Source organism: Gasterosteus aculeatus, chromosome 1, assembly GCF_964276395.1.
Source record: "Gasterosteus aculeatus chromosome 1, fGasAcu3.hap1.1, whole genome shotgun sequence".
Classification (NCBI taxonomy): Eukaryota; Metazoa; Chordata; class Actinopteri; order Perciformes; family Gasterosteidae; genus Gasterosteus; species Gasterosteus aculeatus.
Window position 1 is genome coordinate 17579616 of NC_135688.1, and position 24890 is coordinate 17604505.

General features: G+C 44.6%; 2 protein-coding genes across 5 annotated transcripts; one reads left to right on the top strand and one right to left on the bottom strand.

Moving 5' to 3' along the window:
* Positions 1–954: 954 nt before the first annotated feature.
* Positions 955–13239, bottom strand: tgfb1a (transforming growth factor, beta 1a). 4 transcript variants are annotated; one of them, XR_005712555.2, is made up of 8 exons: positions 12854–13221; positions 11396–12041; positions 6440–6721; positions 6196–6291; positions 6057–6121; positions 5512–5662; positions 2225–2335; positions 955–2106 (listed from the first exon to the last, which is right to left on the bottom strand). XR_005712555.2 is itself a non-coding variant. In XM_040180151.2 (7 exons), exons 2-7 carry the CDS (start codon positions 11721–11723, stop codon positions 2059–2061), a joined length of 1155 nt encoding a protein of 384 aa, XP_040036085.1. In that variant the 5' UTR covers positions 11724–12041; positions 12854–13239; the 3' UTR covers positions 955–2058. The 4 variants fall into 4 exon arrangements, 3 of the variants coding, with proteins under 3 accessions (XP_040036085.1, XP_040036091.1, XP_077938642.1); XM_040180151.2 differs by having other exon boundaries at positions 6057–6291; positions 12854–13239; XM_040180157.2 differs by having other exon boundaries at positions 6057–6291; positions 12556–12953.
* A 2315-nt stretch (positions 13240–15554) lies between these two features.
* Positions 15555–24290, top strand: LOC120825305 (cyclin-dependent kinase-like 1). The gene is made up of 10 exons (XM_040186880.2): positions 15555–16392; positions 17765–17952; positions 18278–18399; positions 19609–19681; positions 20508–20598; positions 20941–21138; positions 22442–22524; positions 22601–22657; positions 22737–22886; positions 23158–24290. The coding sequence occupies exons 2-10, from the start codon at positions 17785–17787 to the stop codon at positions 23251–23253; spliced, it is 1038 nt and encodes a 345-aa protein (XP_040042814.1). The 5' UTR covers positions 15555–16392; positions 17765–17784; the 3' UTR covers positions 23254–24290.
* The last annotated feature ends 600 nt before the right edge of the window (positions 24291–24890 follow it).

Genomic DNA, 24890 nt, shown 5'->3' on the forward strand with positions numbered 1-24890 from the left:
GGGTCTGGACCTGCTCTCCACACTCCCAATTCAGCATCGTGGGCTGCCAGTAATCTCTTGAGTACTGAGGGAGAGGGGTGGGGCAGGTTGGGTGGGGGAGGACAAGGTGTCAGGAGATAGTGAAAAAAATGACAAATTCTTGGTATGATGTGTGGCGACCGCAGGTAAAAAGCGGTTCCTAGAATTAGGCCTGGCGTCCGGGAAATCCCGCGCTGGGCTGTTCGTCAGTGAAGCCCAGCAGGACTCGCTGCTCTTCTTCCGGCTGTCCTCCTCTGTCCAGAGTAAACAGGCCGCCACCGCCTGCCCAGAAATAGACCACACGCACCTGGCACACGTCACGCTTTTCCACTGGTAGATCTCCCCCCTCCTGACACTGAACAGTCAGTGCTAAGAGCAGAAATCTGGTTTTATATCATTTGCTGAGAGTAGCGTGAGGTCTGCCGTTGTACACGCTGAGGGAGGTCAATCCCCAGAAGGCAAAGGGTTACAGCAGAGACTTTAAAAAGGCAGTAAGCCCCGAAATCAGAAAGAAAGCTGTGTTGGAGATAACGGCCGTAGAGATGTTTGCCTACAATATATTGGGACTATTACTCGCCTTGTGTTGCAAGAACAAAACACATTTATATCTCAATGTCTTTTTACATAAATCCATAGTTACTCAGGAAAAAGAGAAAAGAGAGAAGAGAAGAGTAGTTTAGGAAGTGTTGTGGTTGGACGTTCACAGAAAAAATTGCTCAATACTAACATAATAAAACATGTAATTAACATTTTTATGTAATGAAATAGAAAACAACTGCTGATGATCACTTTCAAACACATTAAAGGTGTGTTTGGGCTCGTGTCATAGAATCAGTGCGCTTGCACGCAGCTACAAGTGTAACACACACACACACACCCAAGTGTACACACAGCATGTGGTTTTATCTTGCAATCAAAATCTTCCACTCGGACGTGATAATTTAACATTAACGTTTATTTCAAATTGTTAAAATATTTACAAATGCAAATTTCAAATGGGAAGTGCACTACAAAGTTTTGGGTTGTTTCTGGAGTTGTACAAAAGCATCACACCTTCAGATGAGAGTTAAAACAAATTGCCCCTACATTACTATTAAAAACAAACAGCAAAAGTGTGTGTTGAGTGTCAACAGCTTCCCTAAAACCGACACCACAGCCGCATCCCCCGACCACCACCTTCTAGACACAACTAGCCTGCTGTGACTCCTGAGAGCGGGGAAAAACACGGTGTCATCACTCTCACATCCCCTGATATTACTCATGTTCTTTGACAGCACGGGGCGGCTTCATAAGGACAATCTGGTATAACAGCGACGAGAACAAAACAAAAGCATCGAATAAGTCAAGTGGGCTCCAAATACAAAAAGACGGACGGTTTGAGTGAAGCGCTGCTCGGTTGGCTGATAGCTCCCGCCAGTCAGAGGGAGTTTCCCCGGGTCGTACTGTCCCCGCGGCGGTCTGCTGTCCCGTGCGACGCAAACAATCTCCAGGAAACACCTGTGCCTTTATGGCCGAGGAAAATCCCCAACAACCACCACTGTCTTCCATACCTGGGGCTTTCAGCACCTTTTATCTGTGACCTCATTGGGTTGATGATACGGAAATAACAAAAGTCCCAGATAATCAGCTGTGAAAAAGAAAATATTCTTCCATGGAGGTTATCTTGGTCCTCGTGTCCTTTGGCATTCTTTATTCTTTTTTTGCTGGTTGGGGGCGGGGGGGCGTATATATTTCTTTTTTAATGTCGAACTGGCAAACATTCTTTACACATCTGTCTCATTTAAGGACAGGCATTTTTTTTTACTACAGCAAGGGGAAAGGTATATACGCACAGAAATGAAATGAAATCTTTAATTTCTACATGAAGAAGTCCAGGGTGTGATGAAGGTAGAGTTTTAGCAAAAGGATTGGTGGTGAACGGAAAGATCCCGATGACTTCAAATTGTTCCACATGTTTCTCGTCCCCTCCGTCACATGCTCACTCCGTGACGCTCTAGAACACATCTCATAGTGTGTTTGAGTGTTGGCCGTGCCGTATTTTTAGCTGCACTTGCAGGACTTCACAATCATGTTGGACAGCTGCTCCACCTGAAGGGAAAAACCAACAGCAGAGTGATTCATCTTTGACTAAAGTGCTGCTTTCACATCAAATGTTCTGCAAACATTTCACCCTGGAATGAAGGTTACTTGGCAGCGGCATCGATACCTTGTGTTGCCTGCCCACGTAGTAGAGGATGGGCAGTGGCTCCAGTGTCTGTGGAACACAGCAAGGCTGGGCAGAGGCTCCTGGGTTGTGATGCTTGTACAGGGCCAAAATCTGTGAACAATTACATGAGGGGAAAGACGTGAAGACAGAGAATGCAGCTCAGAACTCCCAAAGCGAAAAGCAGCTTTCACAGACGGTGGATTTATGGGAACCAATTACGAGAGTGCTTCTTGCTACAATCCAGGTATTTGTGGTTTACACCTTGAACAGTGATAGTAAATGTACTTCAAAACTTGTTTAACATGGTATATTCAGTACATTGCTAGAGCAGCAAACAGCTGTTACCCATACAAAGACATAAGAGTAACGGCAGGCCGAGCAGAAAAAGGAAGTCGCTCTCCCCCCGAGTGTGTTGTAATCCAGCTCGTCTTCTCTCTGCTTACTGAACAAGGCCGGGTCACATTGGCTGAGCCTCGGACGCCGCTCTGTTCTAATAACTGTGTACAGTGTTATCGCAGAAGTTTACCTACAGCCCTCTGTTTCCCCCTCACGAAAACATCATTTGCTCAGTCAGCACCTTCACTGTAGTTTTCACTGCTAGCAGTGTTAGGACGTCAGAATGCCTGCAAACGGGTTTTACAGCACAGACTACATACACAAACCTACTAATGCCCTACAACAGACAACTGTACCAATGTCTCCACCTCTGGGACTGGTAGCGTGAAGTGCTGAACTTTATGTTTGACAAACCCAAGACGATTTAATCTTCAGAGCTGTTAACCCGGCAGATACATTTATACATAAGATTTCTTAAAACAGCTTGGAGAGTATGAACTCCCACAGCCACAAACATTTCACTGGCCCTACGCCATCTCGGCCTCTGTAGTAATGTTCTCACGGCATCATTATAAGCTACTGCTGTTTTTGTTAATGGACCCAAAGTGTGCAGCTCTGAACAGAGACATCTTCACTCCATCTGTACACATCCTACGACATAAGATACCTTCATCGTCGGTCATCTGTTGTAATAAAATGTAATAAAATGTCCAAGATTTTTTATCTTCTCACAGGCACCGAGGTAATAATCAGACGATTTAAAGTCAGGGAATTTTAGAATTTTATCCTCGTTCGTTCTACAAATCAAGATAGCGCTCTTACAGGCATTGTATTTTATATCATGTTCCACACCAGAGACAGCACATCTAGTGAGGAGCTGCTGGACACATGATCATCTCCATACATAATATGATTAAAGATCAATAATTAGATTAAAAAGGACTGGGGACAAAATACCTTCTTGTCAAACACCATTGCTGACCCCAAATGGCGCTGAGACACTTTGGCCCCATTTTACTTGCATTGTCTGGTGGGAATACCAGTAATTCTCACAATGTGTTTGGGGGCACCTCTTTGACTCAATTTTTCAAACAATTTTCCACGATTAACACGGTCAAACACTTCGGAGGCATCTATAAAACATAGAAGAATGGATGAGTTCTAATCTTTATATTTGTTGACAATTTCCTTTAAGGCACATACAGTATAAGTCAGTGCCATGTTTGGCTTTAAAGCCAAACTGGTCATCTGAGGATTGAATAAACTAATTTAATCTGTCCATTAGGATTATTGACAGAATACTGGCCAAAGCAATGGGCCTGTAATTATCTAGGCTACCTTCTTTACCAGCTTTTTTTTTTAATGACCGGCACTAACAGAACAGACAGCATTAAGTCTGGTAACAAGCATTGAGTTATGAGGCCGGTAAAACAGATGGAAAGAAGAGGAGCTATCCTCGGACTTCCACATTGAAGATGTTGAGCAGTAATATGGTCTAAAACCACTTGCTTTGCCATCATCCAGCTTATTTATAGCTTGGTACACCTCTTGCGACATAATCGTCATTGACACATTCGTCTCAATATCTTCCACCTTGTACGAGTCCCCACTAACACAGTTAAATAAGGTATGATAATGCAGTGCACGGCAGAGAGGTTTTGAAGTTGTTAAGAACTTTCACCTCTTTCCAGAAATCAACAACATTATTTTTTCTCATCTTCTTGGCCATGGCTTGGCTTATAAATGAATCAAATGGCATACTTATATCTTGCAGTAGTGAGTTTCTTGTACCTTGTCTGGGTCTCCCTGCGATAGCCCAGGATTTGAAAGCCTCACAGGCATCGGCACGGTACTCAACCAGGTCTGATGTTATGGGTCGTATACTTGGGGCAGAAATCTCTCCTATGCTCCACACCCTTACAGTTAACATCAGTGCACATAGTTGCATCTCTAGGTAGATGAATATTACTTACAGATCCATCTGTGTAAGCATAATAGGCTGAGAAGTCCTTCTTTTACACCAGTTTAGTTTTTCTGTGTTGACACTTATTTAATTGCTAGTTAGTGCCGGGAGATCTTAGGTATATGACCAGTTGTCGCTGTCCCACAAAGAATGCCCATACACCCTAATGAAGCATGTGCATCAACTGTACTTAATAATGTACATAATGGGCAGTTGTCTGAATATATGAATTGATGAAGGCAAGCCTATTAAGATATTCATCCTCATTGTGCTGACCCTCATAGGGTGTATAAACATTTAGAATGATGAATTCCTTATCATCGTGAGTAAACTGCATTCCAATGCACCAGTCAACACCAAGCCTGACCACATTTATCAATGAGTCAAACTTCCCAGTATCCTACGTCGGACTATTCCCGTGCTAAGGTCAGTTGTCCCCGTGAAAGTTATCATTGAGAAAGTTTAGTTTTTCCAAATCTTGGATCTTGGAAGAATGTCTCGTGTATACATAGTATACATAGACATAGAAGCTAGTATACTAGCTTCATCCCCTGAATTCTCGCCCACACGCAGGCCACGACAGTTTGTATGAAAAAACCCGACTGAACAAGGCAAGTCAGTGCCCCTGGCACCAGCAGTCACAGTTATCCCCCCACAGCGAGGGCAGGGTTCGACCCGATGACTCCCGCCCCGCGCGGCTCCGCGGTGTACATTTCATCAACCTCATTGCCTTCAGCAGATACTTAAAATGAGCTGAATCTCGTGTGGACAGTCTCAATCGTTTGTTTTTCTTTGAGGTACACAGATAAAGTTTCAGTATCTAGATCGGGTGAGAACCTGGAAGCAAAGAACCTCACCAACTTGGTGTTGACCGTTTTAATGCTGCCCACAGCTCCCAACAAATGGCACAATGTTGCGATGTTGGGTCTCTTTTTTTGTCCGGGGGCGTTACGAAACTTTAATTCACAGTAAAAAGGTTGCACCATACCTGGGAATATTTGTTTTCAGCATTCCAGATGTAGGTGCAGGATCCCATGCAGTAATTAGCGTTGTAGCCAGTTGGCTTATGTATCCACTTCCAGCCCAGATCTTTCCTGAAGTCGATGTAAAGGTTTCTCACGCAGCAGGTCTCTGTCTGGCTGCATAAGAGAAAAACTGTAATTCTACAACCTTGAGATAGTTGCTGTTAAAGGTACTGCTTCCTCATCGAGTGCAGTCAGTGAGTTTAGCCTCTAAAGCAGCTCTAGTAGCCTGGGGTGGAAAAGTAGCACAGTGGTCTGTGCTGCTTAGCTAAGGGTCAATTGCTGATGAAGGCCAGGCCATTTGCCTTGCTAGGCAGCTCGCCTTTGTTTCAGTTGAGGGGTGAATTGTAAATGCTTCGTTTTACTGTGGTTAAAAGTATGACATTTACCACTCAGCTACCAGTTTCTAAGTGGGTGCTCAGGAGTAGCATCATTTCACCCATTTCTGTTGAGGTTCAAAATTCCAGCTGTGAAAATGTCAATAAAATGACAGAACAACGTGATAGCTTACGCTGTGCAGGTGTCCTTTGGATCGGTGGAGCGTTTTTTGCGCGAGGTAAGGTGGCTGCTGCTGTTCTGAGGGATGGACATGGTCAGGATGTAGGGTGGTTGCTTTGTCCTCATTTGCATAACTCCTGTGTCTCCCCTACCAGACTCGATGCCAGAAATGCTAAAGCTGAAGGTACTGTCGACGTCTGTCTGGCCACATTCACAGAACAGTCGAAGTTGGAACTCCTCTTCATCCTCTGGTGAGACACAAATTCACAACATTGGGAAATTTTAGGACTAAGGTAACTCGTATCATCTGTAAAAGGCAAGAGGTTGCACCGAACTGAACAACCAGACAGAGGTCATAATGGTATCAGAACAATAAACAAAGTGTGTCTATCTCACTGTTGTCTTTGAGCCAGCTCTGCAGAGTCTCAGTGACGTCGAAGGACAGCCATTTGTCTTTCGACTGGTTGGTGACGAAGCGGGAGGCGAGGTAGCTGGGCGACCCGAGACCCTGGTACAGCTCCACCCGCTGCGAAAAAGCTATCACAGGTTTTCTGATGAGCATCCGCAGCTCAGCGCTGGTCAGCAGGCGGTAGTCTCCCACACTTTCTCGTATCTCCGAGATGTTGAAGAACATCGGGATAGTTTTGGAGGCCTTGGTGGTCCCTGTGTCGTTTTTGGCTGCAGGGATAAATCAAAATATTACTTTCACATTTCACAAAACATTTTTGGACAGGCAAATTCCAGCGAGGATTCGTCTCAAATTTGGGATGCCTTAAAGGCACAATATTCCATTATGCCAAAGAGAAACCTGGAAAACACATAAGTAAGTAATTTAATTTAATTTGTTCAAACTAACCATGCTTAAATAGGGGCACTATTTCGAATGGGAAACCCCATTCACACGTGTTCCGATACGGCACATACACAAGTACGCCTGTGGAATTTATTTCCTTTCCCTTTATAATCTATTTTCCTTTTGGTCCTGAAGACAAATATAAATGGGGATTAGAAGAACAGGGGCGCTACTGAGAGGTTTTTTGTACGACCAATAGAGGGTTGGTAGAAAACTACTGTGTTCTTAAAATTTGGCAGGCAACATTTACGGCCTGTACGGAATATTCACTTTTTTTTAGCACAAGTACATATCATTTTTTTTAAGTGATAAAAAAAGGGTAGCTCCAGCAAACAATTGATGTTCATGAGGTTGAAAAAAACAAACACGTCTCTTAAAAGAGCCCGTTGCTGATTTGGATATTAATCATATATCAACATAATAGATGACATTATTCGAAAGGTGTTTGAAAATGACATTGATGGTACAGGATCAGTGGAGGTTTTGATGTTTTTAAGGTTTGTTTATCAGACTAAATCAACAGTGGCAGAAACAAGAAAACTCATTCTAAGAATTCTACATTGAGACTGAATGAGAGAAGAAGGGCGGCCGGACCTTCAGTTGGCGGTTTACTGTTATCCAACCAGCCCGAACCGTTGGATCAGCAAACTTAAGCCAAGCGGATGTCACTTCCCAAGGTAAGTAGTCTCCAGGCGGCAGTGAGGACTCGTTTCTGCCACTTTAGATTTTATCCAATATGCGTTCAAGATTTAGGCCAACACCCAGAGCTTCAGCAGTCTTCTTGCTTTTGACAAACTCTTGTCCTAATGTCAGTTTCTAGGTTTGTCTCTTTACATATAACTGATGACTTCATTTAGATTGTATGGACCAAGTAGTAGAAGAGAAATGAAAAGGTAAGGAATAAAAATATTGCACGTTTAAGCGACAATTTATTTTTCTTTATTACACTGTATTCCTTTACTTTGTTAAATCTGCAGACGGAGCTGGAAAATGTAACTCCATGGATGCTTGTTACTTTGCTCTTCATGAGCAAACTTCCGAATTATGCACAACACTAATAAAATGGGAAAGCTAAACACAGTTTTTCGCTAATCTTAACTGCAGCTAAATATTCATTGATTCCAACTACTGTAAAGTAGAGTCAAGGAGAGTGTTGTGTTTTCTTACAGTATTCCTGCCCATATTTGCAACTTGTATCCCAGAGCCGGCCCGTATCGTGACAGCGGGAACATTCCCCCTGCGCAGGCTGATGGAAAACAGAGCCAAGCTACTGAAGGCCTTAACGCCATAAATCTAGCAGGGTTACTTTGCAAAAGGATTAAGTTGGAAAGGGACGAGCAAAATAAGTGGAGGCTGGCAGGGAAGATCAAGAGTGAAATGCAATTTAAAAACCAACATTGAGAGGAGGTGTGTGTGTGGGGGGAGGTTGTAAAAAAATATAGAAGAAAAAAACTCATTGTACAGAGAGTATAACTCATAGTTGTGAAGGGGTGGAAAGGTGCAGGGAAATCGGAGATATCAGTGGAGCCTGGGACCTGGCACAGGCCCAAACCTTCCACTCTGCCTTAGCCTGCCAAAGCCGGGATTCTCTGCACTCAAAGTCCGGGAGTTACTCTTTGACAGGAGCAAGAACGCAGCCTGTACCGGGATCCTCCATGTCCCGGCTGCCTGCTGTACCACTTACGCAATTTCCCCATCTGTGTTGTTGCTCAGCTACGGGGCCAAAGTGAAACTGAGAAAGAGAGCGCTGGCGTATGCCGTTGAGGGGGTAATGAGATGACATTCTACCGACCCCACCCAGAGCAAAGCCAAATGTTTTGCTGTGAGCGCTCGAATGGAAACACAGAGAGGAGGAGCAGCAACAAGCCGAGCTAAGAGAACGGCAACCTCTCCAGGCTGAAACCGAGATTAATGCCGGAGAGAAGTGTTTACTGAACAGGAAGTTGGTTCACTTCCTCTAAGAAGCACATTGGCTGCAGCTCCATGCTCACTTCTACATTCCAATTAAGTCCCTATCACAGACCTGCTCTGACTGATTAACAGACTTGCTCATGGGTAGAGGCAGCACCCTGGCCCGCACACTAACATGGGTGTAGGGGGGGGGATTTGTGTGTTGAATCAGGGCATATCCGCAGGTAAGCCGAGAGACAGCTGTTGTGACAGGCATGGAGACAGCTCTGTAATTACCAGTGGGAGGAACCAGATTCCAGCAACAGGCTAAATACCTGCCTCCTCCACATGTACGCGGGGCTCCACCCTCCCACGGCCCACTCGTCAATGTCTAGTTCCACCAACCTCGCCCTGCTTATACCAATGGCGTCCTGACACCCAGTAGCCACTCTTCATCGGCGTAGGGCTGCAGCAGCATGATTCACTCTTGAGTTTAACAAATGTTTGGTGAAATCATTCACCTCGTGTGGCGCAAAGGGGCCGTTTTCCAAGCGAGGGGAAAGTGTTCTCTCCGTTAACGAGCTCAACGGGATGAGGTTAATTTGTGTGGGCCTTCAACGGCGGGCTGGGACTGATAAAATCCACACGATTATGCATCGCGTAGGCCGTTAGGGGGAGTCAGGAAAGTGTTAGTCGTCCACTAAAAAACAACCACAAATTGAGTTGAGGAATAGGATTTGTTAAAGAATATATGAAAAATTAAAACTTGTTCTCCACCTCCTTTTTAATGGCTTTGCTCACACACAGTCCTTTGTCTTTTACAAACAGAAGCTGGATTGTTGCCTTACCCCCCTCCTGTGTTTGTGTTTTTTCGTATTTGCAAAACCCTTCTCCCCCAGTGTGCTTTTTAAGGGTTAATACAGTGGACGGGTGTTCTCTGGCGTTCCACAGAGGTAGGAAACACATGTTCTCTATGGGCACCGCTTGCAGCGGACCTGAGTCACTGGCGATCTCAGTGGCCATCGGCCTTGCCTTCCTTCCTGCCAAGCTGTCCCGTCACAAACACGCTGCAAACACACTGATAATAAGCTCAGGAAACACAGAGAGAGAGAGAGCAAGAGAGAGAGGCCAGTAATCATGGGTGAAGAGATAGATGGGAATTAAGGGGGAAATGTTCTGGGAGAATGAGATATGATGCCGGACAAGCGAAGGAGAACCCAATGCTCAAATTGCAGGAAACCACCAAACCCAGAGGTACGCGGACAGAAAGAGAAAGAGAGAAAGACCAAAGATGAAGTGCATTTCATATCTTCCCTCATCTCAATTTTCCCTTGTTCCTGATTTTCTTTTGGGTTCCATCTAAGCAGAACAAAACTCAAGCCCCCTTATTTTTTTAGGTTCCTTTCTTCTTTTGTTCGGTCCACACACTCCTGGACACAGTCCATCCACTTAAGTCTCCCTTTTGAAGTGGCGGTTAAAAGAGGGATAGTGTGAATGTCTTTAGACGTGTAGAGAACAATGGAGCAATGAATAAAAAAAGTCTGTTTATCATCACTGCTTTGGATTCATTGCTAAATTACAGCCAAAGAAACCTTTGGCTGAACAAACGCACGCAAGCTAGCCAAACAAACAGCGCTAATAAAGCAGTAAAAATACCACAGATATGGGGTATAAGAAAACACGCAAGAGTTTTGCTAACTCGCATCACCTGTAACCTCTGAACTCCTGAAGATGTTTGTTGCAGCGCAGAAGGGGTACACATGTTGGAGAGAAGTTATTGACTAGATCGGAGCTGAACTCAGCTAATTAAATTGCTAAATCTGTTTATGTCGGCGCAGATCTGCAATGCAGTATAGCCACTGATAAATTCTGCCGCTTTAACTACAGACTTGTTTTGATCGAGCAGAAACACACTTGTCTGGCGTTGCGAAGCGATCGCTTACGTCTTGGAAAATCAAAAACTGGAGTGAGAAAAAAAGGCAAAACAAACAAAACAACCATTACAATGTTGGTTACAGTTGAGTGTAACAGGCTTACAAAACAAGTGGAAAGTCAACGTTTCCTTTTGGTTTCACCTCGGAGGAACAGCGGGCTAGTGGGGCAAAGTCCTGTGTTTGACCAAATCACCAAACCCCCGATCCTCAGCGGACTTTCGTGCATTTTTGTTACTCGTTTTTTTATACTACATTTTCATACCAAGTGACTTCACACAAAATTGTTTTGAATAACATATTAACCATTTAAATTCAAATTAACTTTCAATAACGGTCACTCGATATATATTCTTGTTCTATCTCTTGTTCTGCGAGTCGTACGATGCCAAAAACATTACCTGCTATTGGTGTTTGTACGTTTTTGTGGGCCAACGAAACGTCAACGCGTGATATTGGCTTTGACTGTCTTCAGCCATTATCATTGTGATACCCAGAAAAACCACATTTTTTCAAGACGGAAAGGATTCTCCAGGTGCTTCAATGCGTGCACGTGTACCTGCGTGAATCACTGCCGTTTTATTACTTGACATCCTGAGTGCTGCAGTTAAGCAATTCCCCCTCATTCTTGACTACGGCGCGTCGGCTCAGCGTTTGACTGGTGCATCTGGTACTCACCGGTCATGTTGAACTTGTGCAGCACCTTGGCAAAGTACTCCTCCTCCTCCTGCTCCGTGGCGATGTCCGTCTCCACCCTCCGCTGCTCCCTCAGCATCTCCTTGGTGCTGTTGTACAGCGACAGCAGGGTCGTCGGGATCTCCTCCTCGTCCCCCGACTGCTCGGCCTCTGGCTCTTTCGCTAAGCGCAGTTTGCTGAGGATCTGGCTCCTGATCGCCTCGATGCGCTTCTTCCTCACCATCTGCACGTCCAGCGTCTTACACGTGGACATGCCGCTCACGTTGCCCGCCGCGCACACGGCCGCCAGCACCAAGAACGCCAGCTTCATGGCGTCGACCTCTCCGCTTGCGAACGCTTTGGTTCTCTGCGAATCCTCCCTCGCCTTTTTCCTTTCGCTGCCTGTCTCCGACCCGGAGAATGCGGTGGATCACTCGGTGGGGAGGTGTGAGTGACGTGAGGTGTTTACACCAGCAGAACAAATAAAGCGGTGTGGAGTGGCCGCAAAGTTCAGGGCTCCTGGTGTGTCTTCGTTGAGCGGACGGAGGGACGGACGGATGGAGAGAATCTCGCAGTGGGCGGACAGACGTCTAGTGCAGAGTCGGCCCTCTGACTCAGCCACACAGGTAACGCGATGACGTCCCAGACCCTGAAATCAGGCCAAGAGCAGAGCTGTCAAATGATGAACAAATACGCACACAGACAGCAACACACAGAGACTCGGGAGACCCTCGACAAGCCCAAGACAGTCCCCGGACCGCCTGAATCCCGCCTCACTTGATTATTTTAACCATCCATGTGTCGGCCCTGCCTCCTTTTTGTCCTCGGCGAGCAGCCGGTCGAATGGGAAGGGGAGCTTTGTAATACTCAGCAACATAAATGTACTTCATATCAGAGTCGCTTCAGCTGACGCCGCTTCCTGTCCTCTTTGACCCACAAGGTTTCCTCACAGAGAACTCGAGGCAGCACATGTTTAGTGGGCTGTAAATGTCACGAAGGAAGAGAACGAGCCAGTTATTACCTCCTGTGCTCAAAGTGAAAAGAAACCAGCCTTGTTGGAAGTTTGATCCGATGACCCCGGTGCCTTAGATTCAACCCCAGACCCGATCAACTATATTTGGCACAAAAGACCAGTCCAGGATTTTGAAATCTCACTGACTTACTTTGGCTCAGTTCACGAACCGATGCTCTCAAGCCATCCAGAAATGTCCCCACAGGACAAAGAACAAACATTTGTTAAACTCGTGTTGCTCCCCCGCTCTGACTACCTCTTTTTCCTTTAAGCAATAACAACATGTGACCTGTACACAGCTGCAGTTCACCAGAAAACGCGCTCTGAGACTGCCGGCACAACACGCGGAGACGGCAGCCGTAGCCGTGTAAAAGTGTGATATCGGCCTCAAGCAGCTCGAGCATGTAATTGGCCGAACGCTGTCCTCATGAAAGCAAAGTTTGACACACCTTCTCTCTATGTGAGCGCACCATTCACAGAGACAGCGGCAGCAGTCGAGTCCCTCACACAGTTCTGAGGGTCGGGTCGTCTCTGCTCTCCCTCCTCTCTATCCATCCATCGGTGTCGCCTCCTTTTATGCCCTGTGCAGCTCCCTCACACCTTCCCCGTCCAGTCTCCTCTGACACAACCTCCCTGCTCGCACCTCTGTTTAACTCTCTCTCTCTCTCTCTCTCTCTCTCTCTCTCCCCCTCGGTCTCTCTCCTCTCTCCTGATGCTTGTCAGAGCTTGCTGGTGACAAAGTGATTTGTGGGAGCTCGGCTAACTTTTCTCTCTCTCTCTCTCTCTCTCTCTCTCTCTCTCTCTCTCTCTCTCTCTCTCTCTCTCTCTCTCTCTCTCTCTCTAACTTTTTCTCTTTTTTTCAGGTTCCTGTTACTCGTCTGACAGAGCGAGCAGCTCTCTCCGCCCAGGAAATGAGGGTAACGGCCTCAGTGTAAAACATCTGCTTGTTCAACTGAGCCCTGCCTGCCTTCTGTCCATACCAGGAAGCCAGGACCAAGTGACTTTAGAGGCTCTCTCACATTCTCTGGCTTGTCTCCCACCGACTGACCGTGTCAACAGGCCCTCTGTGGCACCGGTGTCCCGCCAACTGACCGCCACATTTACCTGGTGGCTGTGAAGGGGGGACGCCTGCCAGGGATCCGAGCCCCTCGTGTCTAAAAGTAGACGGGTGGATTTGAAGGGAGCGAGGTGCCAACAGGGCTGGACCGCGCGGACCCACGTCTGTGCGCCTTTTCAGAAGTTGAATTGTGTATTTTCAAAAGGAAGTCTAGACTAAAACAATCTGGGGACGGTTTGAATGGTTTTGTTTCCGCCTGAGGGAGGATTCAACAAGGAAGCAAGGGTAGTAAATGAAAAGTAAATGAATAGCATTCAGGCTTCGGTCTTGGAGCCCAATAGGGTTGTCCATGTTTGTTTATTATCTCCCATTTACCGTTATGAAGAATGATCTATTCATTGAACACCGGCAACAAACGGGGACATTTAGCAAAGGGAAAGTCGAGGCAGAAATCCCCTAACATGCCAGTAAGGATAACAACAGAACACAATGATCAATCACACGAAGACAACGTCAGCGTGTCCCACTGCGCCACCGGCACGACGTCTCTGATTACTGTTAAACGTTACTGTGGGTTGTGTTGGTCCGTTGGCGCGTTAGTGGGGGCCGGATGCCGTCTGGTGGCCAAAGATGGTGCAGCGTGGAAAGAGCTCTGCGGGACTCAACTTTGGGGGTTGACATCAACTCCAAGCGTAAAATATCTGGTAACATTTTCTTTCTGATCCACACATGTGTTCTTTTCTCACAAAATAATTGTGCAGTACAAACATACACAACTATAATAACAGTGTAGACATTACACGTATTCCTGCTGTGTCATTTTGTGATAAAACAACTACGGTGGCTCCCTCTTTAACATTTACATTTAACATTTAGATTTAACATTTACATTTAGATTTAACATTTACATTTAGATTAAACATTTAGATTTACATTTAGATTTAACATTTATATTATTTAACAACTTTGTTACTGCCAAACATTATCCTTGGAAAAGTTATTGCATGAATGTAAATGAATTTCTCTCGAAATGTTTGAAAAAGTGACATGTGAAAATTGTCGTGTTTTTTCGTTTATATAATGCCAAATGTGGAAAAACTGTGCAGGATTTTAGGACGTGCAACATTTTACAAACGGCGCCCCATAGACCTCTGCTTTGTCTTGTGTTGCGCTTGCTTGATGTTTGACTGTGTTTGGAAAATTGTTGACTTGCTAGTTTGTCATAAACAAAGTAAGTTTAGCCGCTAGCAGACATCCCGTTAGCAATGTTAGCAATCTTGTTATAAAACACTAGCATATTGATGCTAGTATTAAGTGCTCTCGAGTCGGCTTCTTTGTAATGTTATAGGGATACTTTTCACTAAACCTTGGAGTGAGACGTTGGCGGTGAAGCTACGGCTGACGGGGGGTGTAAGTTACGCTACGTGCAGCGAATCGGGTTATAGATGCGCCGTTTAGATGAACCAGCGCAGTTTTGGTTTTTTTGCGTAATAAATTGGATATGTGGCGTGAGTGCGTGTGAAAACATGGAAACACGCGTGTCACACGGGGCAACCGTGAGAGTTGGCAGCCCTGTAGCTTTGTTTGCTAGCTTGACAACAACTTTCCTAAAACAGTCAAACATCAAGCAACACAAGACAAAGCAAGACCCCAAATAAGTTCCTGAATAGTCCAGCAGAAATATATACATGCAAAATAACCTACAATTTCACTCATGTGGGCCTATATGATCATGAGGTCAGAATGCACACAAAATTGTACCAAATAATTCACACTTGATGCAATAGGCTACATGCTTGTGGAGCCTGAGGGTGGATCTTCACCTTATCCTTTATATTTTTAGTTAAGGAAATATGAATGTGAGAATATCAAACTATGCAAGTAAATAAAGCATTGTTCATCCCACAGACAGTCAAATAGATACCAGGTAAAAAAAACTTACAGATGTTTTATTTATTACTATCATAGATAAATATATTCCATTTTCCTATTTGTGGTATCGTATCGTAAGTATCGGGTACCGTAATATTTTGGCAGGTATAGTATCGAAGTCATAATTTTGGTATGGTGACAACCCTAGATTCAAAACCTATGTTCTCAGCTCTAATGTATCACAACACACCCCACCAGTCTGCCATTGGGCATTTCGTGTCTTCCACCCACCAGGCCTCAAAGACAGCACCTCTGGGTGTCTCAGGACACTACGCAGTCTGTTTCCTCATAATTGACTGTAAGGTCCAAAACGGTATCTCACGTGATTCCGCACGAGTTCCCATACAGCTGCAGCAAAGCCCAAAGTCTCTGGGCCAGACGAGCCGAGGGAGGGACGCCAGGAGAAAAGAGTTTACAGTCAACAGAGGGAACAGAACAGTCTATAAATCAGGAAACCACATCAGAGTTGGTCGTATCTGCGGAGGAGTGACACGATGCTGGAGCTTCTCTCCCCAGCGGTGTGAGGCGCTCTGTAACTTTGTTTTGGATAACAGCTCATCACTACAGGTGAGAGACCATTCTTTTGGAGGGTGGACTGTCCCTTTAACGACCGTCCACCGGTCCCGGTCTGCTCGTCTGGGTCACCATCTCCATGGTTACACAGAAGGCGCTGCGGCGCCAGCTTTGTGACTCGCTATTTCATGGTTTCCCGCTGCTTTGACCGAGCAGTTTCTGATAAGGGGCAAGTTACACATCGTGATCATCACTTATTACCTGCGTGTTTATTGATCGTGTCCACAATCAAACGAGGACCGCCAGTTTGAAGCGCGTTACCAAGGCGACGACGCGTCGGGACAAAGGAGGGAGTCACCTCCACGGAAGAGACTGTGCTCAGCTGGCGCTTGAGGGCCACACGACGGGTTAGAAAGCTTTGGGGACTTTCGATGGACTTGGTGTTGACTCGTCGATGAGGAGACGCGTTCACATTCTACTGCACAGGTGAGTGATGGTCGGGATACTTACATACATAATGGCCTAAATTGTTTTTTGTCAACCCATATCTTCATAATGTGGAAATTCATTTTGAAGTTGAAAACAAACAAACATGTTTTTTTTAATTAATTTAGGGGGAAACTGCTTTCTGTGTGCATTTGCAATTATGCACAGAAAGACTCACAAATGCAAACAGAAAGATTCCCCAAATAACGTTATATTAAATTTACAAATGCACGCAGCGATTCAAAAATACTTTTCCAATGCACACATCAATCCATTAGGAATGTATTTCTGCATTCGCAGGTAATTTGTGTGTGGATTTTAAAATTCGTTTGTGGATTAGTATGTATTTGTTTGTGGGTCGCTCCACATTTGTGTGTGTGGCTCTTTTGAGACGGTTGTATCAGATGAAATGTCGCCCTCGTTTTCAACCAATCACATGCGCGCAGCTCGCCCCGCCCCGTCCCACGAGGCTGCCAGCATTGAAGCACACTGGTGGTTACGCAATTTTTGGAGGCAAAGCGGCGGGTCAGAGGTCAGCAAACAATGGTGTTAGTGAAACATAGTAAATGTACACCACCCCCGACCCCCCATGTTTTAAGTCATACCATGCTGTTGATCCACGAATTATTAGTTTTTAAAGTTAGAAGAGATAATTCTGTGATGAACTTCTTAGTCAGTGTAATCTTGTAGCTCCATATACTTAGCCAGTTTCTGCACGCTATTTTGGTTCTTCTGCGATGTAACATTTTGGAAATAAGTAACAACTGTTTTAATTAATATGTTTAAACAAGCAAGCTATTTCCAAGCAAATTAACGGTGAGGCTATGTTGTGTAAAGTTAGTAATAATAATTGTATAGTGACTAAGTGAACATTAGCTTCTGATCGCCCGTATGCATTATTTTGCAAAACAATTAGCTTGACGCTTGTATTACAATGCCGCAAAATACACCCATGACGCAACATATTTGATTAGCAATAATTCACAACTCAAACATAATGAATGATGCACGCCACGAAACTTTAAACTTGTTACATGTTACTTGACGCTTACACAACCAGGCGCCATTGTTGGGTGACTTCTGACCCGTCGCTTCGCCGCCGCAAATTGCGTATTGGTAACGCTGGCAGCGTTGTGGGGAGGGGATGGGGGAGCTGCCCTCATGTGGTTGATTAAAAATTACGGCGACCCCTGATCGGCTACAGACGTCAGGGAGTCTCAAACAACTTCAATTCACCTGCAATCCACAAACAAATGCAGTGCGATCAAATGGAAAAAAAACAAAATCCACACACAAATACAATCATCATTATTTATGTGGGCATTGGAATGTATTTGTTAATCGTTCTCAGTGTTCTTTTCTCTCTTGATAGTGGACATCCGCTAAGTGCCAATGGAGAAGTATGAAAAGCTGGCCAAAATTGGCGAGGGTTCTTACGGCGTGGTGTTCAAGTGCAGACACAGGGACACGGGCCAGATTGTGGCCATCAAGAAGTTTGTGGAATCTGAAGACGACCCCGTCATCAAGAAGATTGCATTGCGAGAAATTCGCATGCTGAAGGTAAGAACAGATTGACATCATGCCCTTGCTATCAACACGGCCACATTTAACACTGCCGAGTGGACACTGTGCACGCGCATAGGTGCACGGCTCGTGACGTTTTGTTGCATCGTGGGGTCGTGCAGGTACCAGACACACGATGCACAGAAATGGCAGCTTTAAAGAGCTTTACAAACATTTACACTTTGGAAACTGACAAATTACTTATATGTGGAAAATATTTTGATATCAAAAGAAAAGAAAAACATTTGGAGGCCACATTTTGTGTGTTGTTTTCCAAAGTTTTGGGGTAAGAACAGTGCCTTTGTCTTTGTCGGTCCCGCAGCAATTGAAACACGTGAATCTGGTCAACCTGCTGGAGGTCTTCAGGAAGAAGAGACGGCTCCACTTGGTGTTCGAGTTCTGCGAGCAGACGGTCCTCAATGAGCTGGACAAACACCCTCGCGGGTAGGTCAGGGGAAACAGTGGAGGTCAGCTAGTTGTTGTAGAAGCTGAATGGCCAAATGAGTGGACACCTGTAGAAAATCCTGCTCTATGTCATGGATAACTTTTTAAAATGACAGCGATGGCATTTACATTTCCTCATAATTAAACATGTTTTGAGGCACTTTAGTCGAGTACCTCCCTGTTACTTTGTACTCTACTCCACTGCCTTCAGTTGACAGTCTGATAAAAGTTACTTTTCAGACAAAACAACACTGATGTATTCACACTTTACTTTAGGCCTCGCCATATTTTCTTTTACAGAACTCAGACAGCAAGTACTGGCAGTGTGTTTCTCCAGCTTGTTGAAAAACTACGGTGGCTTTCAGGTAGCGCTAAAAGGCAAAAGCCTGTGTTTAGGTTGTCCTCTCTGGGCTTCTGTAGAACATGGTGGTGCAACATGATATAAAGGGATTATTCTAAGACCACAAAAAACATTCTTAGATTGTTAATTTCTGTTGATCGTACCCTAATGGAAACAAAACGATGAGGGTTATATTCCTTTCCACTTACTGATCCTCCTAAACGCAACACAGGACCTACAAGTAAGCTACAGTATGAATGCAGGACCTTTAGTGAGTGTATTTCTACACTGTTGTGTAAGTAAGTACACTCTTACTTAGGTAAAGGATCGGATTACTTCTTCCACCACTAAAAAGTGGGCCTCTCTTTACAGTTAAGCATATATTGTGTACTTTGATGGTAAGTGTACTGCTTACGAGAGAAGGGCAACAGAAAGGAACAGTGTGAAATACAAAGAGGGAGTTAAGACTGTTAAGAGATCTGAGAAGAGGGAGCGCGTTGGTAGCGGAGGGAGGGGGGACATCCGGGTCTAAAGCTATTAGCTATTTAGGGGAAATCTTTCTTTCTTTCCATTCCATTTTTTTGAGATGCAATTTGTATTTTCTCTCATGTGAAGTCACACAGCACGCCCAGCCCACAACGGGCACTTTCTATTGGACCATTTTTCCCCTCAAGGCTGCGCAGCAGAAACTCTAGCTGCTCCTGAAAACAAAAGCGCTTGTTGGAGACGCGCCTACGGTTACCGTGGTGACAAGAGGTGCTGTGTAAAGCACCGCTTCTGTTTTTAGACAAGAAAAACACGACTAGTGAAAGGCTTCAGTTTGTTCCTCTGATGCCGATCAATGATCCTCTGTGTGTCGTCCTCTGCAGGGTCCAGGAGGCTCAGCTGAAGAGCATCGTGTGGCAGACTCTGCAAGCTGTTAACTTTTGCCACAAGCACAATGTCAGGACATTTTGAACATAACACTTTATTTGATGTTTGTGATCTTCCACCTCTTTTACTTCTTCTTTAGTTTATAGATATACTATATATACACGCACATATTTATACTCTCTCCAGTATATACACATATATCAAGTAATTATTGGTTATCAAGACAGGTAAACGTTTATATTATTTTGGAGAAGGTAACTTCCTGACTCTGCATCATTTGGATCAAAACATATAGAGCAAATTCTGAATTAAATAAATAAGTGCTTGACAAGCCTGAGGAAGAAATACATGTATGAAAATGTCCCACAAATTCTTCATACAACTTATTTTTTTACAAATTATTAACCCTTAATTATCTTATTTGTATAAATATCTACACCCACACATATATGCACATATATAAACAGAAGCACTCAGTCCAAAAGAGACATGGCCCATTCTCTCAAGAAACATTTTCATACATCCTCTTGAAAAATGTATCGACACCTTGTTTAATTGGTTTTTAGAACAACTATAACAATTGTATAGATTCACCCAACAAGTTGTTCATACACATGCCAAGTTGTGAGATCTGACCACTACTCACATGAAACTGAGCATTATTCCAGAGCAAATGAGCAAACTGACTTAGTTTATGCTTCAGGTCAAAGTCTCTACAATGACTCTACAATGCAGTGTTTGGTTTCAATATTGAAATGTGCACAGCCTCCTGATCTCTTGCTATTGTTCCTTAAGTCCTCATCCGTCTGCCTCCATGTGAATCCCTCTCTCTCTGTCACCAAGAGACCGTGTATCACATTGCCAAAATCCCTGACGCCGAGCCTTTGTGTTGCAGTGCATCCACCGGGATGTAAAGCCAGAGAACATCCTCCTCACCAAAACCGGAGTCATCAAGCTCTGCGACTTCGGCTTCGCCCGTATTTTGAGTAGGTCCATCCGAAGGGAGAGAGAGCAATGAGTGTTTGTCTGCCTCTAATGACTTATTCACCACGGGACCTGAAAGGGCTCCAGCCAATGACCTCCTCACTTACAATGTGCCAATGAAAGCATTGCATAGGAGGGCCTCTCCGCCAGATAGCGTGTCTCTGTTGACCCCTCCTGCCTCGAGTTTCGCCCCTTATGTTACCATACGTTAACAAGCAGTCAATCAGCATGCCTTGTAATCCCTTCCTCTTCAACGTTTGCATTATTAGGTGTTACATTATTCAGCGTCTGAGTGTGTGTGCGCGTGTCCCTACACATGTTATCTCCGTGTGCGTGATTGGCAGGACCGGAGGATGAGTACACGGACTACGTGGCGACGCGCTGGTACCGGGCCCCTGAGCTGCTGGTGGGAGACACTCAGTACGGGCCCCCCGTAGACGTGTGGGCCCTGGGCTGCGTCTTTGCCGAGCTGCTCCACGGGAATCCGTTGTGGCCCGGGAAGTCCGACGTTGACCAGCTGTACCTCATAAGGAAAACTCTAGGTACACCGAGGGGCTGATTGTGTGGGACGTTGCTTTCTTAAACGGCAACCGCGGCGCTTTTCAACCTGCGTTCACAGAGCTGCAATGTAATCGCTGCGGGCCGCGACATCATTGGAAATCTGTGTAACACCAAGGTGCATCTCTAACACCACCAGCGCTCTCAGCAAAGCAAAAGGTAAAGAGGAAAATGATCTAATCCCGATTGAGACCGGACTATTTTAAATAGGGTCCCAATTATTCACTTCCACAAACAAAAAAAACAGAAAAGACGGCCCAGCTCACAAACTACTGAAGTTACCCTTTAGCCCTCCCAAGATCTACAGCGCTGATGGCTCGGAGCTGGAGTTGTCAGCTCCTACAAATACCTTCTGGTTGGACTCGTCTCTCTCATTAAACATACACATCCAAATCCTTCCGGCTAAAGTCAAAGCCGGACTGTGTTCCCTGTATCGAAACAAGGCCTCTTCACACAAACTGCCAAATTCACCCTTGTGAAAATGACCATCCTTCCTCTATTTGACTCTGGCGATATCTATAAAATGGCATCAAAGACAACGCTCAGAAAACTGGAAACACTCAGTAATCCGATTCGCACCCTTCACCACCCACCACTGTGATCGCTACAGATTGGTGGATTGGCCCTCCCTTCATAATGCATTTTGGGTTTGACCCCTCGCTACCTCTCAAATCTTCTGCCTCAAACCAAACATCCCTCTGCTCTCTCAACAAAAGCTGTTCTCAGCACTATGTTGTTTTTAGCCGTTTCTTTTCATGTGTGTGTCATGCTGTATTGTATGTGTGCTGTTTGTGTCACTTGTGTGGACTGTGCTACTGTCTCTTGGCCCGGTCGTCATTGTAAATGACAATTGGTTCTCAACTGATTTTACCTGGTTAAATAAAGGTCAAATAAAAAAATATATTAACATCAGTGGATAGATTTCAGAGTAGTCCCCAAGACACCTCAGCCGTTTTAATCATTAAGGAGTTCCACATAAATCTAATCCAACAAAAAACAAATGGCCACATGAGTGTGAACTCAACCAGGTGTGAAAGCAACTTTAAAATGTATTTCAGTGAACAGAAAACTTGGAATTTCCATTTCTTTTCCACTTCGCTCTGGTGGGTTTGCTGAAGCAGGACTTTTTATGGGGATAGTTAGAAATGAATTATATGTTTCTTTGGAGTCTGTGAACCGTTTACCACACAAAAGATTTTTTAAAATTCAAATAAAAAAATGAAAATCCAATTACCGCTTGAACTAAAAGGAAACTACTGATGGTGATGATCTGCTCTGTGACCTCAGGTGACCTGATCCCCCGTCACCAGCAGGTCTTCCGCTCCAACGTTTTCTTCAGCGGAGTCAGTATTCCTGAACCCGACACAACGGTACAAATCCAGCTGCCACACGTTCTCAGCAGACAAAGTGAAGTATGGTTGATGTTATTTTTTCTCCCCAAAACAGGAGCCTTTGGAAAAGCGCTTCCATGGCGCGTCTCCACTCGCCCTCCATGTAATGAAGGTACGTTTCGTCTACGCACGACTCGTACCCCAACGTGGCCGACCACCCCGTCCAAATCTCTGCGTCTTCCTGTGAGCAGTCCTGCCTGGTGATGGACCCCTCGCTGAGGCTGTCCTGCGAAGAGCTGCTGGAGCTGCCGTACTTCCAGGACGAAGGCGCCAACTGGGGCCGCGAGGGTGAGCGCCCGGGACGACGGCACGACAAGGGCTGCCGACGCAGACAACTGGGGGTAAGCACCAGAAACGCACACGCCTGATGGTGGAAGGAACCGTCCCGTGAGCCCATTAGGCGCACGCCGCTGCACGCCGGGCATGTCCCCGAGCTGGTGACTGGGGCTTCAGCAGAGGAACCGCCACTTCAACCCCCCAAATCATTTCAACTGTCACAAACCCAAGCTAACGTCTCTATTAGAGCTTCCCACGGACGGCTCCTTTTTCTGCGTTTACAGCCAGGCACCGATTCACCATCTTAACTTGTGTTTCTCCCTTTCCTCCCTGTAGGCCCAGTACCTGCCTCAGTTACCAAACAGCAACATCTCACCAGCACCAGACCTTAAGAAACAGGTGAAGCATAAATACCACCTGCCCAACATTTAACAAAGCAAAGCGAGGCGGACTGGTGTTGTGTTTTTCACTTGAATGATATCCTTTGTGTGATGGTGAAAAAGAGTATTTTAAATCTATGATCCTGCTTGTCATTGTTGGCTTAACTGCTTATTTACACAATGAATAATAGTACATGTTGCAGTTTAGTTTTACTACCAAAATACAGCTAGTGTCAGGTTTTCATGTCTTTCAAAATGATATACAGCAGCCCATAAGGTCCCCTGTGTGCTTTTTTTAAGGTTTCGTTTATGGAGCAGTTACATATGACTACAACTGAACTACTGCATTGGTCTAGAGTGAGGGTGTCCTTCATTGAACAATAATGTACTGTACCTGTTTACACTGACCGGAGCGTTCCATATCACTGCGCACTCCCAAATAACAGTTAGACGTTGCGCCACCGTTAGTTGTCATTTCAGTTTTTCAGCGATGAGGACCGGAAACGCCGCGAATGACCCGTTGTGGGCAACTGTTTTAGGGCACCTTTTAGCTAAAGAGGACAATTCAGGTGAAGGTCATGAGCGATGTGAAGGAATGAGATGGTGCGATATCTTGCAAGGAGACCTGAAATGTTTTCAGACGACATACAAGTTAATGTCGATCTCCCAACTAATAGTCAACTAACTTCTGGTGTTCAGGTGACAAACGTGTTCCCAAATACGCGTCGGCCTAATAACATTATTGACAATAGCCTAATAGCCTAACTAACAGCCTCTCGTACCTTATTACTTATATAAATAACGATATAATTAATAAAAACATGTTAGCTGATATTTAAAATATACATTTGTGTCAGTAGAAAAATATTTCAAAAGTACTGAATAGATGACACAGTTCTACATATAATATACAAGTTCAATTAAAACCCGCCACAAGAGTCATCAGAACGTTGACAGGGACGATCAAGCTCACACAAGAAATGCATCAACACACTGATCACCTGATTCAGTCCGTCACCAGATTATTCAGGAACGTTGAACTTAAGTCATTACGATGTATTGTCTTCTATTAAAAACACTTGCAAACAATTATTTTTCTGTCTTATCATTTGATTCATACATTCTTTTTGCAAAACCAACCTCACAAAAAGGCCCCATAAAGAAATGGCCGAAATCCAAATAAGATAAAATCATAAAGATGCTGTTTAGATCTAAATATGTATCAACATATTGATAATTGTTGGGAGACTATTAACTGTTGAAAAAGCTCCCTCTTGTGGCAAAATGTGTTGGAGAAACAAAGTGGACTTTTTTTTTTTAAACAAAAAGAAACAAAAGTACATAAATTCAGTAGGATGCTTCAGCTTGTTCCCATTTGCAGAGTGTTATGACATAACAACTACACAGTTTAGTATTGCTTTAGTATAAACAGTGCTAATAAATAGTAGTAACAATCTAAATATATATATTAATATTGAATTTACTCCTTGGGATCATTTTAGATTGTTACTAATATTTATTAGCACTGTTTATTTAAACAGCCAAACAAAAGAGAAACAACTGTGGCATTATAGTGAGTTGGCCTTTTCCCATAATCTTCGGTGTGCCTTTAACATTAATGAAAAGTTTTAACTCTCCGTTAAAGCTGAAACATTTGTAAATATTGCAATTGTTAAATGTCACAATTCA